At 40.5% G+C, this 14,831-nt stretch overlaps 1 protein-coding gene across 1 annotated transcript; it reads right to left on the bottom strand.

Moving 5' to 3' along the window:
• Window positions 1–308: 308 nt before the first annotated feature.
• Window positions 309–14,346, bottom strand: FAM199X (family with sequence similarity 199, X-linked). The gene is made up of 6 exons (XM_063431956.1): window positions 13,916–14,346; window positions 11,420–11,639; window positions 7,962–8,111; window positions 6,712–6,873; window positions 5,408–5,668; window positions 309–1,551 (listed from the first exon to the last, which is right to left on the bottom strand). Exons 1-6 carry the CDS (start codon window positions 14,080–14,082, stop codon window positions 1,381–1,383), a joined length of 1,131 nt encoding a protein of 376 aa, XP_063288026.1. The 5' UTR covers window positions 14,083–14,346; the 3' UTR covers window positions 309–1,380.
• Between the last annotated feature and the right edge of the window lie 485 nt (window positions 14,347–14,831).

The raw sequence follows: 14,831 nt of genomic DNA, 5'->3' as shown, positions 1-14,831 counted from the left end.
TAAGTAAAACCATAAAATATTTTGTTCTTTTTGATCTTCAAACTCAATAATCACAGACATCAAGTGGAGTGGGTAAGGTATAATGAAAATCTCAAAGCATTTCTGAAATTATTATTTTATATAAAACACATTGATTGGTGCTCAGAGACTTCGGTAGCCAGCAGATTACATACTAGAATTTCATGAATAAACCAAATGATTCCACATAATTTTATACTTTGAAAAAATTGAAAAGGATGTGGAAAAAAAAAAAAAATCATTCACAAAAAAAAATTTTCAAGTGGTAAACGGAAAAAAAGTGCTTTTTTCAAGATGTTTGAATTTCATAGAATTTTGCTTTCCCACAACAAAATATATATATTATATATATGTTCTTAGAATACACAGCAGACAGAACTGTACAGCACTCAATTAACTTGCCGCAGGCGTCTGATCAGCAGTTAGCTGTACAAACAAGGAGTGCATTATATATAGATACAAATTTACAAGTAAACAAGTAGTATTGACAGTTTTGAATCCCAAAACACAGTGTAGTCATTACAGTGTTCTTCTTAAGTCTGTCAGTAATGGGTCATTAAACATTGTTAAAGATGTTCATCTGTCTTAATACGGTAAATCAAGCATACGTCTGTCTTCGTTTGTCATTTCTGAAGGACACAGCTGGTTGACAAGTTAGTATACAATTCACAGGAAAATACGGATTTGCCCCATAAAATGGGGGTTTTATAATGTGTTTAAGTTCTAAAGTTTCCCCGTGCCAATACAGAAGGACCCAACCTAGCATGACTATTACAATGAATGGCATGTTGCTTGTAAGATGCAAGTTTCAAAAAGTAATTAACACTATCTGGTGTTGAATGTACCCGGTATATGAAGGAGAGAAAAAACACTACTAATCTTAGCAGGTTTACATTCTTGGGTATTTTTCTTTTTAATGATGCAGTTCACTTCATTGATTCTTGTATTTACAGAGTGCAGGTGACCTGAAGTTAACCATGTGAAAATTAAATTAGACGGACAGGATTTTTAGTTAAGGCGAATGGGTTGCACATGGTTAGGGAAATCTATGCAATAATTAACTAGTTTTCAGAGTTTAAACCTTACCTACAAAGCACACGCAGTAGCCGATTTAGTGGTACTTAAAATCGAAATAGAATGAGGTTGATGAGTTACAAGACGTATTTTAATTGTGGGGAACACTGCCAGCCCAAAGTGTCTGAAAATCTGTGGCAATCATGTCTTACCCACACAGCTCTGTAAACGGCTGCTCACTCAGAATTAATTACACCAGCTGATATACATTCTTTAAAGTTTTTCTCAAGTAGACTTGTTAAGTAGAGTTGTTAAGACTTAGGAAGAACACTGTTTGTTTCACCCTCGTCACATCAGTACGTCTACATCCCCTTCGTGGTCTTCTTCGTTGACTTTTAAAGAGAGGACTTCTTCGTTAAGGAATAAGCCACTTAGTCTTTCCTTTCTGGCTTGTCTCTGTTCCTTTAGCTGTCTCTTGCGCAATGCTTTCTGCTGTAGTTTTCGTTGCTTTGATCTTTTCTAAATAGAAAAAAAAAGTACAAAAGGTAAAAATGGAGTAAAACTGTAAAGTCTTCACCAAAAAATATTTAAATCACAAGCAACAAGGGATAAAATAATGTTTAAAAAAATTCATTTTAATGATATATTTTTATTTGCCACCTATAATTCTATCGGAGAGCTCTATAGGCTTAACGCCCAGAGTTGCCTATTAAATGCTTGGAAAGACAGACCCTTTCATAAACATTCAGGACCTGTGTTTAATGGGAATATTCTACACACCAAAGAATTTTAGCTTAATTTAGCAGATTTGGTGTATAGATCAAGCCCCTGCAGTCTCACTGCTCAATTCTCTGCAATTTAGGAGTTAAATCCCTTTTGTTTCTATTTATGCCGCCCTAGCCACACCAGCTGGCTGTGGTTTGAGCCCCCTCCTAGAAGCTTTGTGAAGCTTCTTGATGTTGAAGTGAAAACAAATGGCAGTGTCCTGAACACTGAAAAATTTTAGTTGAGTTTCTTACTGCAACCCTGAGCACACACTTGCTGTTTCTTGCAATCAGTATGTGCAGATACACATCTGTTAAGTCCAGTGAAACCAGGAAATCTACTTTTATTACGATTGAAATATGTAGTAAAAATTGTATTTTGCGTTTTTTTTTTTTTTTTTTTTTTTTATTCTTTATTTTTTTTCGTGCATGAGTTAATATAACAAGCTTTTATGCCATGCCCCAACAGCAGTAGCATGTTTCAACATAGACAGAGTATAACAATTGTGGCATATAAAATAGATGCACATTTTTTGTATGATGGTTTTTAAGAGAAAACAAGCTTAGTATAAGTATTTTAGTATGCGTTTGTTGCAGGCTAGGTACTAGCTATGCATTAATATTCTGCTCGGCTATCCCATAGTATAGGCAAGAGTACAGCACATCTAATATGGTGGAAATAATATAATAAAAGATGGTGAGAGCACACAAACTGTAAATATAAAATATAAAATCTTACCCTTACAGTTCAGTAAAATCCTGTAAATATAAAAATCAGGAAAAATACATAGGGTAATAACGTCAAAGTAAAATTTAGAATGGTGTATAATTAGACACACTCACATATTACTGAGTCACTCAAAAGCTGACTCAGACTAAAAGCTTTGAATAGATAAGGAGTAGTGATGGCTGGTATCCTAAAAGCCGGCTGTCGATTTATTCCTTCTTTAAAATAACCAGGATGCAGGTTTCTTTCAAAAGGTTTAATTCCAAAATAAAACAGCAGCAATAAATAAAATACAGCAGTCCCACTCTCCACACTAAGTGTGTGGAGAGTGGGACTGCTGTATTTTATATATACAGTTTATGTGTGCTCTCACCATCTTGTATTATATTATTTTCACTGATTTTAAGTGTGGTGGAGTGACCTCATAGGTGATTGAAGCACCCTTATTTATTGAATTTTAACCGGATATACGCACTTTATTTTCTACATCTAATATGGTGTCTCGTGTAGCATACTAGCGTGGTTTGTGTATATATAGTGTGCTTGTGAGAGATTTTTAAGGTGAGCCGTGGCAGTGTTGCTAGTGTGACAAGCTAGGTCGTCTGATTATGCTAGAGTGGAAAGGAAGAGGGCAAGTAGTACAACATAGCGATGCAGGCTTAATTTGAAAACCACTGGGGTCAAGCAGTCCGTGCCAGTACATGTGTCCTTGTGAGATCCGGAGGGGAGATTGGGGAGGGAAAAAGGTATGGCTGCATGCTCCTTCCAAGCGTGTCTTAGGTGGCATGTGTTGAGCTATATAGCCAGGGCTATTTTCTGGACATGGGAGTCTCAGGGTTTGTGTAGTTTGTTCAGGTGCGGTCGATTGAGTTCTTGGGGTAGTGACAGTTCTTTAGGTAGTGACAGATTTGGTCAGTTTCCCCCCCCCCCTTTGGTTGGTAGCCAGGTGGGTAATATATTTGTCCGGTTGTGACATGCTGCAATGGGCCCATAATTTCCCTCCAGCTCAGTTATTCTGTCGGGATGCTCGCGTTGCTGGCGGAGGGTGTGGCTGCTCTTTTGGTCTCGTGCTCTCCCCGGCTGGGGTTAGCGGTGGGGTAGTCGCTGTGTTCTCTGCACAATCCTCCGTTTCGGCATTCAGTGTGGCTCCATATCGCCAGAGCGGTGAGTAGGATGCACCCGCCATCTTACCCTGCAGGCCTTGAGAGTTTGGCGCCCTTTAGTCTGCCTGATTTCGTCCCAGTGTGGACCGGGATGACCCCCCCGGCCCATAGGGGGGAGAACGGGGCCAGCAAGCGATCAACACACCGGTTTGCGGCAGTGTGGGGGGGGGGGAGGTCGGCAGGGCAGCCCTGCTCCCCCCGGAGTAGGCTGCCGCCTCCGAAGTCTCATGCTTTCCTTGGAGGGTCCGAGGCTTCCGATCTCTGAGTCCGCTACCCTTCCCACTGCTGTGCAAGAGTTTCCAGGCTCTGTTCGGGTGTAGTGAGTTGCCTATTCTGGCTTAAAGGCCTGGTTCCCCTGGAGCCGCTCCACCATGCGACCGGCCAGCATGGCGGTCTGGCCCCGCCCCCTGTATTTTGCGTTTTTGTGATAACTTTTTGGTCCATAGAATCCAATCTGGTTGCAACACAGGGAAAAGTCTGAAAAAATTTGTTCTGTAACAGCTTTTCTCTCAAGTTCTTTAACTTCTTTGAAGAGAGGTTTTCTTCTAGAATGACACTTCAAGAAAATAGACCAAAACGGGGGGGATGAATGAAATCCATAAAACAGCTGACTATTCTAAATACCAAGGGCCCCAACATTTTTTCTTTTCCTATGGATAGGAACTGGAGAAACTCTTCTCAACGTGCCTGACATTAGAACAAACCTGGTCTTGTATCTGTAGAGGATTTTTCTGTATCTTTTGTATGGTCTTCATACTTTTTCTTACCATCATATCTGGGTTCTCGGTTGGATTTCTCCCTGTTCTGGTAAAGGACTTTTTCCCCTCTAGTGATCAATCATAAAATGCTCCCTGTTTGAAGGACATCTTGCATATTTGGATGTAGACAAGGATCTAAGTCACACTGTTCTTAAAAAGACAGTAGATAGACATAGATCTTACAGAAGTCTCTGTTTTCTCCATGAAATATCCTCCTTATAGGGACACTCCAGTGCCAGGAAAACAATCCATTTTCCTTGCACTGCAGGTCCCCTCTCCCTCCCACCTCCCATCCCCGGTTGCTGAAGGGGTGATAACCCCTTCAGTCACTTACCAGAGGCAGCGACATGTTCCACGTTGCTGCTTCTTCCTCCGCCGCCGCTCCTCCCCTTCATTACGTCAGCCGGCGGGGGAGACTGATCCCGCCCACCGGCTGGGGAGACCTAATGTGCATGCGCAGCAATGCCACACATGCACATTAGACCTCTCCATAGGAAATCATTGAGGACGTCCATGAGGACAGCATGAGGACGTCCAGCGACGCTATTTAACCTGTGCTATGGACCAGGAAGTGCCCTCTAGTGGCTGTCTAGTAGACAGCCACTAGGAGGCCAAACCTGCAAGGTAATTATTGCAATTTATGAAAACTGCAATAATTACAGTTGCAGGGTTAAGGGTAGTGGGAGTTGGCACCCAGACCCCTCCTCCAATGGGCAGAAAGGGTCTGGGTGCCTGGAGTGTCCCTTTAATAATGTCCCTCAGTAGGGACAAGAAGAGATATTGAGTTTGTGACGTTTTATAGGCAAATTGGAGGTGAAAGTGGGTCTACGCGAATATTTTTTTCATTTAATTCGAGCCGCCTGGCCTTGCAAAATGGAGCTTAAATTAATATATCAGCACTGACCATTATATGTCGACATACAGATTGCGTGCGTTTTAGATTATTTGCATATAACACTTTACCTTTGAATCTCGAATTCTTTCTGCGGCACTTGCTGACAAATTGCTATCACTGTGTGTCCGGCTCATGTTGGCACTGGAGTTTGATGCAGAGTTGCCCACACTTGACCCACTGCTACTGGCTGTGCTCACCATGCTGGCACTGCTACTGCTGACACTGGCTCCACTTACACCACTAGTGCTAGCTGTACTATAACTACTTCTCTTCCAGTTCTCCCGTGTGTTTCGCTGACGAGGACTGTGTTCCTTGATGTAACTCCGAACCTGGGTGGAGAGAGGTTTGGAAAATTACACATTGGGCAAATAATAGAATCAAATATTTGTCCATCAGTTGTGAAAGGACTGCACATAAGGTGATGGGATCTCTCTCTGATGGGTGCCCAAAAGCATTGAAAATAATTTAGCAAAACCCACAGTTTTTAGCTCAATATATTATTCAGCCAAACAGAATGACTAACTGTGTTTAAAGGAACACTTTATTATAAAAAATATTTTTTATTGACAAATAGTGAAAAGTCAGAGCAGGAAGATGGGAGTTTATAAAAAGGCACAGGATACAAGTTATAGTGAGATTACTTATACGAATCCCAAGAAAAAGTATTACGAATTATGCTGGGGCAAATATTAAAAAAGAGAAATCACTATGGAAACCAAAGGAATGTTCCCATCGGTTTTCACTTTTACGGCTTTGTCCTAGAAGTGTTTTTCATACATAACCCAATGAATGAGTGAGATATAGAAAGAAGAAATAACTCCTAATTTAATAAAATTATCCAAATGCCAACATGCAGTTGCTCATTGTACACATTTTCATTAAATACCAATCCACTATAACAAAAGTGCTTTACTTAAAACTAGGAACAAGCTAATGAGACACTAATGGTATGAAGTGAGTTGTATGAAAAGCTAAACCAGATACCCAATAAGAAATCTCAGTTTAACATTAATAACCATTTATATAGCGCTACATGGAATGCAGTTGCCATGGCATTCCATCATGTTAAAACCTGGATACAAAGTGTCTTGTGTATGTTAAGCAGCAACTTTGCCTGTAATCATTTTTGCCCCATGGGTTTTAGAGAGAGAATGATTCAGAAACCCCCAGGCTTTTTAAAAAGCCAGCCCTTGGCTACTAGAGGTTGGTTAGAGATCAGCACTTTTCCTTCCAAACCAGTATTTTAGACCTTGTGTGTGGTTCTTTCCATAACTTTAAAGTTTTTACATTGAAATAAAATCTAAAAATGTATATTCTCTAAATATGTGAAGTTGTACCTTTTTTTTTCCCCTTCCCTCGTGTATTAACCAACCTGTTTCAACTTTTCATCTGTCAAACAATTCAGTTCGATGATAAATTCACTGTCTGTGGGGGAGATCTGCGCCGTTGGATCAATGATTTTTATGATGTCAAGTTGCTCGCGTAGTCCCATTTCAGTGCTGACTTTGCGGCTGAGATACTCAATGTATTCAACCTGGAAAAAGCAGACTGGGATAATCAGTAAAACATCACTGGTAACACTCTAATAAACCTGTGTAAATAAGTGTTTTACTTGGAGAGTAAAATATTTATTTTATCTGCCACTAGAGATGTAATCAAATCTTTCTCAGCTTAGACCATGGGCGGGCAACCTTCGGCACTCCAGATGTGCACTACATCCCCCATTATGCAGGCAAAGAGTCATGGGAGGTGTAGTCCAAAACATCTGGAGTGATGAAGATTGCCTATGCCTGGCTTAGACTATGATAAGAATTATTCACTAAAGAGAAAACTGTAGTAATGCATACCTTCCAACATACCCAGATTCTATGGGACAGTCCCAAATTCAGAGCTTTGTCCAGGCCAAGCTCATAAATAGTAAGTGTGTCTCATGAGGAACTCAGGCTGTGCAAACCGCACTGAAGACAATCAACCCATGGGTTCGTGCATGTGCAGCCCAGAATGGGGGCCAAAACATACATTTTTAGGACAGGGCTTTTCCCTTTCCAGACAGATGAGCCTCTTTGGGCATTACCAGTTGCGCAAGCATTGTAACCTGCACACCCACTGTGGGCTCGCCCAGTTTCATACTGCCCAATGTTAGGAAGTATGGTAACAATACACCCATTCAGTTACTTCACATGAATACACTGACCCTCCCCATTGTATGCCCCTGCAGTCACACATCAAACCTCCCTTTATATGCTCCTGCATAAACACACAAAAACAGTCCAGACAAATACACACTCCTGAATAAACAATTTATGCATTATACACACATAATGCAAACTACAGAGCTTAGTGCAAATGTGGGATTATACATACATAGAGTTAAAGCTAAACTCTACACTTTGCATTCAATTATTGGGTAGTCTGCAAAATTGCATGTTGATGTTTTAATACAAATTCCTTTCTTGGCAGTTTAATTTCAGAAGTGCTCACCAAAAGATCTTAGATGGAACACTGAGAAGAGTCCCATGTACATCATGGGTGCTGAGATTGCACCATAAGCAATTCTTGTGCAGCTCATCATTTTGTCAGTGGCACCCTACAAAATGCCATGCATTTATTGTGCAATTCTACCTGCTCATCGTTCGTCATTGCACTCCACGGGAGCTCATCCAAGTTTCTGTGTTTGTTTTTCTTTTTGGATGGAAGGCAGGGCGAGCTTGGTATACTGGGAATGACATCTGACAGAACATCGCTTCCACTTGCAATGTCACTGCCAGGTAACTTGGAAGACAAAAATAATCAAATCAGAACATAATACGGTTATTAAATAAACAGGGATACAAAGCAGTAAGCACAATAACCACTATAGTTTTTTGCGAGGCCCAAACGTCCTCTGCTGTGGCACATTTAGATGGAAGTGATTAAATGAAGACTCCATAAATACTCTAAGTGAAAAAGGGTCCTTTGAACCGCATATATTGGACAGTTCATTTATAAAAAATAAATAAATAAATAAATTTAAAAAAAAAGAATTCACATGCTATTCTCCCACTTATCTGTGTTGCTTACAATCTAACAGGAGGCCAGCCTTTTTAGGTAATTCTCCTTACTGGCCAATATTTACAGAGCTTACAATCGGTACAAGGTTGGTTTTTTTTTAGTGCCTGGGGTTAGTTCATTTCTGTGATTTCAAATTATAAAAAAAATAAAACTAAACTACAGTCAGATGTAAAAAAAAAAAAAAAAGTGCTAAAAATATTTTCAACAATGAAAAACAATCAGCTAATCAGAGGAATCTGTGCTATCCAGGATACGGCTTATGTCAGACTACATGCTGAGAATGTTTTGGTGTATAGTTTTTCCGCTCGTTATTTGTTAGTGTTCTTTCCGGATATTATTTGTGTCACTTTAAAGATATTCCCCACGGATACATTTTGTATTTTCTCATTTTGCATGATGGTTGTGTGCATATACTGTTACATGTGTTATATACGAACACTGACAAAAATAAATGAGATAGGTAGATAAAGACATGTAGCGTAATATTAAAACAGATTGATTTATATTAGAAACAGTATTTTCTTCTGGCCACTTTAACGTACAGTACTATGCAATCAGTGAGTAATTATTTGTATCATATGAAGCTGAACATGTAATGGAAGCGTTGGATGCACTAAACAAAGGTTTTTACATTGACCTTTTTCTACAGTAACACAGCTCGGTCCAGCTGAAGGCTACAAATGTAAAGTGCAGCTTAGTAAGAAAGCAAACTCAATCCACTGACATTTTTCTACAGCCAAGAGACACACCTTCCCAATATAATCTACCAAAACTTTACAAGGCTTGCGCTGTATTTAAACACAAGCAAGCTTATTGACTAAAGCAGGCTTCCCCAAACTCCGGCCCTCCAGATGTTGCTGAACTACAACTCCCATGATTCTCAGCCTATTTCATCCATAGAATCACGGGAGTTACAGTTCAGTAACATCTAGAGGGATGGAGTTTGAGGAAGCCTGGACTAAAGTATGAATTGTCAGGAATTTAAATTAAATTTCAAATTTAAGACCAAAATATCTGGGTTCGATAACTATCTAGATCAGCTGTTTTCAGTCTGGCTATTTGAAATTCACACGTTACAGAATAACCCGTCATAGATGCTGGGCTTGAGAGGAATAGAAAGAAGAGACTGAGTTTCAGAGAATGAGTTACATCCAAAAGTGTTTTTTTAAATAAACAGGGCACTCTTCCAATGTTGTCAGTAAGTATAGTAAACACTATAATGTCAGGAATACAAACATATTCCTGACAATAGTCCTGAAGTGGATTTTTAAGTGACCAGTACCCCCAGGTAAAAAGGATTTTACTCCCCTTTTCAACCATGCTGGCCCCGCCTCTGTGGCAGAGATCACCAATCTTGATGATCTCAGTCAATCAAAATGGGAGGCTATTGCACATGTGCGGCAAAACATTGTGTTGCGCCAATCAGCATCTCCACATAGGAGATTAATTGAATCAATGCATCTTTATGGGGAACATGCAGTGCCACCATGCAGAATGTGGAGACACTGTATACAAGGGATGGCTGCACACTGTGCAGCACTGGACTAGGAAGCGCTTTATGTGGCTGTATGAGTGACAGCCACTAGAGGTGTTAATAGGCTGCAATGTATACACTGCCTTTTCTCTGAAAAGGCAGTATTTACAGAGCTAAAAATGCAGGGACAGGTAATTGACACCAGAACCAATACATGAAGATGTAGTTGTTCTGATGACTAAAATGTTAACATGACTGTCAGCGACATATGTTTGTAGGAATGGTTTCCACTTTAATGGGAGACATTAACAGCAAGTTATCAACTGGTTTCCAGAATTCTCAATAAATTGTACTAGTTGTCACTATCCCTCAAATTTTGAAAGTCTGCCTCTGCTTGGTGGAAACAAAAAAACAAGTTTAAACACTGCTTCCTCCCCAAACATCCTATTGAGAAAAAAAAAATACACATTGGGTATTTGGGATTAGAATTAAGGCATTAAATTCACCTAAAACCACATGAAAATAAATTAACAAATAAAACTATTCTTTAGAAGTAGGGCATGTGTGATTAAAGTGAACAATTCTAAGAAGATAAAATAACCTCAATAATTAAGGCAACAATTAGTACACACATGGTCACACACTAGGATAGCACAGTATACAGTATTTCCTGCATCAGTCCAGTCAAGGCTGATCCCTAAAGTGTACATGCACAAGGTGGGCATTTCTTTTATACTGCCGTTTGTGCTTTCTACGGCAATGACTTTGCAAACACCTATAAGGAGGCGGCATCTGTAGGAACAGAAGATTGTACCGGCAGAAGGCATAAAAAGGATGAAGAGATTGGAAATGTTGTGGTAAATTGTGGCTGCTAATATTTACCAGCTGGTTACCGCAGATATTTGCAGACAACATTGCAAGCAAGACCTTACATGGATTAACGGCTTATATTTAATTTAAAGGAACACTATAGTCACCTGAACAACTTTAGCTTAATGTAGCAGTTTTGGTGTATAGAACATGCCCCTGCAGCCTCACTGCTCAATCCTCTGCCATTCAGGAGTTAAATCCCTTTGTTTATGAACCCTAGTCACACCTCCCTGCATGTGACTTGCACAGCCTTCCATAGACACTTCCTGTAAAGAGAGCCCTATTTAGGCTTTTTTTATTGCAAGTTCTGTTTAATTAAGATTTTCTTATCCCCTGCTATGTTAATAGCTTGCTAGACCCTGCAAGAGCCTCCTGTATGTGATTAAAGTTCAATTTAGAGATTGAGATACAATTATTTAAGGTAAATTACATCTGTTTGAAAGCGAAACCAGTTTTTTTTTCTTCATGCAGGCTCTGTCAATCATAGCCAGGGGAGGTGTGGCTAGGGCTGCATAAACAGAAACAAAGTGATTTAACTCCTAAATGACAGTGAATTGAGCAGTGAAATTGCAGGGGAATGATCAATACACCAAAACTGCTTTATTTAGCTAAAGTAATTTAGGTGACTATAGTGTTCCTTTAAGAGTGCACATCATTTTAGGTGTATTCATTTACTACAATTTACCTGCCATTCAAATTCACTATCAGACCAGTCCCAATAGGTACTGATCGAGGAGGAAACATCACTACAAACGCTGCCTTCTGGAAAAAGGTCAAAAGACGTGAAGTCCTGGTCATCCAGTAGTGAATAGCAGTCATCCTGGTCTCCAACCGACACCGAGGAAAATAATTCCTCACTGCACTCAGAACTTGCCACACTAGTTCCACAAGAAGTTAGATTCCACCTGAAAATAAACAGACACCAAAACATGGGAGTACATACAAGTGACACGAACAGAACAACAGTACCAAAAGAAGTCTATTTCACCCAACTGGGTTTTGCGGAGAATTGGCAAAGAAATTGTGAAATTTAAGCCAAGTTAGCGAAACTGAAAAATACTTGGTCAGAACTTTACAGTTCCTGGTAGGGGGAATTAACACCAAAGCAGACATTTGCTAGTTTGTTACATCCCAGAGTGCAGATGTTATTTAAATAGCAACAGTACAGGAGCAGCCAGTGAAATGGATTGATGCAGCCTCGTGCCCCCTGTATCTTAATATTTATTTATATTTATCTTTTCCTCCTTGTGCTGGATCTTAAATTATGGGTGCAGCAATTTTGTGTTCATATGTGAAGTTGAACTTACATATCCAATGCCATCGATAGGGGAAACCTAATGCGCAGTGAGTGCCACGCGGGAATTAGGCCTTCCCCAAAGTAAAGCACTGAATCAACGCTTTCCTATGGGGATTTGCAAGATGCTGGACGTCCTCACACTTTCACCAAGTTAAACTCAGTGAAACAGCAGGATGTGCCTCTAGTAGCGGTCTGAAAAGCAACCACTAGATGCAGTCTTAACCCTGCAATGTAAACATTGCAGTTTCTATGAATCTTGCAGGGCTATGGGGACAGGATCACTGCACCCAGACCACTTTAATAAGATAAACTGGTGTGGGTGCCTATAGTGTCCCTTTAACTCTGAATGGAAGGATTGTGCTGGTGACTCCAGACAGCAGAATGACTTAATTGAAATGACGCAGTTACAGGACTCTGGAGTGTCTCTTTAAAGGTCTGCTCACCTGCAGAAGTTGATGATTCTCAGAATATTCTCTGGCTGTTACACTGATCAGAGATCGACAGCACTATATAGTACTCTCCAGAGTTTAATTTAAGAGAGGTTAACACAATTACATTAAAACACAACAGAGGCTAGAGAAGATGAAGTAATTTGCTGAGTGGTCAAAGGCAAGTTCCATGCCAGTATAAATTAATTTTACCATTCAATACTAAATTCAGCAAGCTCTATATAACTATAAAGGATAGCCTCCTCCTTCCACCCCTCTCTGTGTGTGTGGATTTCCCTATTTGGCTGCAATAGTACCAATTTAAAATGCCATAAGTATGATATACTTAAAGCTAGTATGGACTCTCACAACTTCATTTGAGAGAGCTGGAATGACTGCTTGCGTGACTGAGATGACTTCATTATCACTTTGAAAAGCATGTACAAAAAACATAGCAAAAACTGCACTGAGGCATGAAAAAGCTTAATTTTGTGTTTTTATGTTTTTTTTTAATAAATGACAAGTACACAATTAAGTATACAAGCTCAAGGATTAGCTGACAGCATTCAACTTTCTGTTGAGAGCTCATTGCAGAAGATACAAATCTCAAGAATCGGAAGTAGGTTCTAGAACAGGGGTCCTCAAACTCCGGCCCCCCAGATGTTGCAGAACTACAACTCCCATGATTCTTTGAATTACATAGATAGCCCAAAAATCATGGGAGTTGTAGTTCAGCAACATCTGGGGGGCCGGAGTTTGAGGACCCCTGTTCTAGAACATCAAAGGGGTGTGTTTTTTTTTATATGCATTATCTACATCCAATGCCCCTTTGTTTGCCTGTCCGTTGAAGGGTATTCAGATTTTGCATGTAAAAACCAAACCATCCATGATGCTTAAATTGTTAATATGGATGTCAATCCCAAATGTAAAACATTAGCATAGGAATTAGGATTTCAGGTGAAGAAATAAAAAAAGACAATGCTGGCACACCAAGTTAAAAGTTAAAATAAAGCATGGAGGAAATGTAGCTAGCTTCCAAGCATCATGATAAACTTTAACAGCTCCCTAGTTCCTTCATCCCAGTAAACACCATTGCAGCATAAAAATAACTAACTTACCTCTGCTGCACTTCCATGTTGTGGTTGAGTTTGTCACCTATGATACTTTGGGCATACATTTAAAGATTGAGTGCCTAAAAGGGGGAAGAGCCAATAACTAGCTATTTGGCTGTGCAAACCCCATTGGCAACAGTCCCTATTTAAGGCTGGCAGAGCATCAAATAGTTGTAGTGCCATAATAATGGGTGTGTACCTTTTGGCCACGTTTTAAAAGGGTCATTGATTTATCACAGATTAGTCATTTCAACCATCACCACTACAAATTATTATTTTATAAATCGCCCCCCAGACCAGAGACTGCAATGCTTTGAGGTTTATAAAGGTGAATATTTACTCACCGGTTAGAGTGGAAACGTCGCAAGGGGTCGGTCCGGTGGCATGATGAGAGTTGGCATCCAAAATCACTGACATCCAGGCACCCCTCCTCGCTCACACTGCCGCGCTGGGAGAGGAGGGGGAAGGGCTCGTCTGGAGCCAAGAACTTCTCGTACAGGCCTTCAGACATGCTGTGTGTGTGGGAGCCGAGCTGGGACCCGGAGAGCTCTTATATAACCTGGCTATCTGTAGAACGCCCCATGTGCCCGGGATCCCCTGGAGCAATGTGAGCCAGGACCTGCGCTGATACAATGGAACGTTGGAACGCGCAGGATACAATGTATCACTGGGCTCACTGCTACACTGTGTGCGGGAGGAATGCTCGGCTCCCAGGGAAGAATCCTGGCGGAAAGCGCTGCTTTTCCTGGGAGTGATTAGGCCCCTCTTCCTTTCTGGCGCTCAGTATGGTGTGAATACAAAGTCTAGCGCCCCCTACAGTGCTGGCAGGGTGTCACCCCCTGAGACCAGCTCGCACTGAGCTCATCCTCTGTCTGCCTGGGCTGATTGTCTGGGTTCCAGCCCATGGAGGAATGACGCACATTCACCATCTCACACTGAGCACTGCTAGTACAAGCCATTATTTCTATTAACACACACCGTGCTGGGGTCTCCTGTAAGTGGGAGTGACCAGGATTATTACAGTATTGTGTATCTTTATTACAGCTCACTGTGTATAATAAACTATATGGATTTATCTGTCTCACATGGATCTATCATTTCAGCAGCAGTATGTCTAGTAAGAGGTGAATAGGTTATAGTTAATGCTGCAATATAACTTGTTAGAAAGCCTGTGTCTGTTTTTAAAACTGTTTAAACCAGTGGCATTGTCTCTCAAGAATTGGGTCTTAAGGGTTATTGAGTAAACAATTACTTTAAACC

The sequence above is a fragment of the Pelobates fuscus genome, chromosome 9 (assembly GCF_036172605.1).
Source record: "Pelobates fuscus isolate aPelFus1 chromosome 9, aPelFus1.pri, whole genome shotgun sequence".
In the NCBI taxonomy this organism is placed as follows: Eukaryota; Metazoa; Chordata; class Amphibia; order Anura; family Pelobatidae; genus Pelobates; species Pelobates fuscus.
The sequence above is the reverse complement of the archived record's forward strand: the minus strand, read 5'-3'. Positions and strand labels throughout refer to the sequence as shown.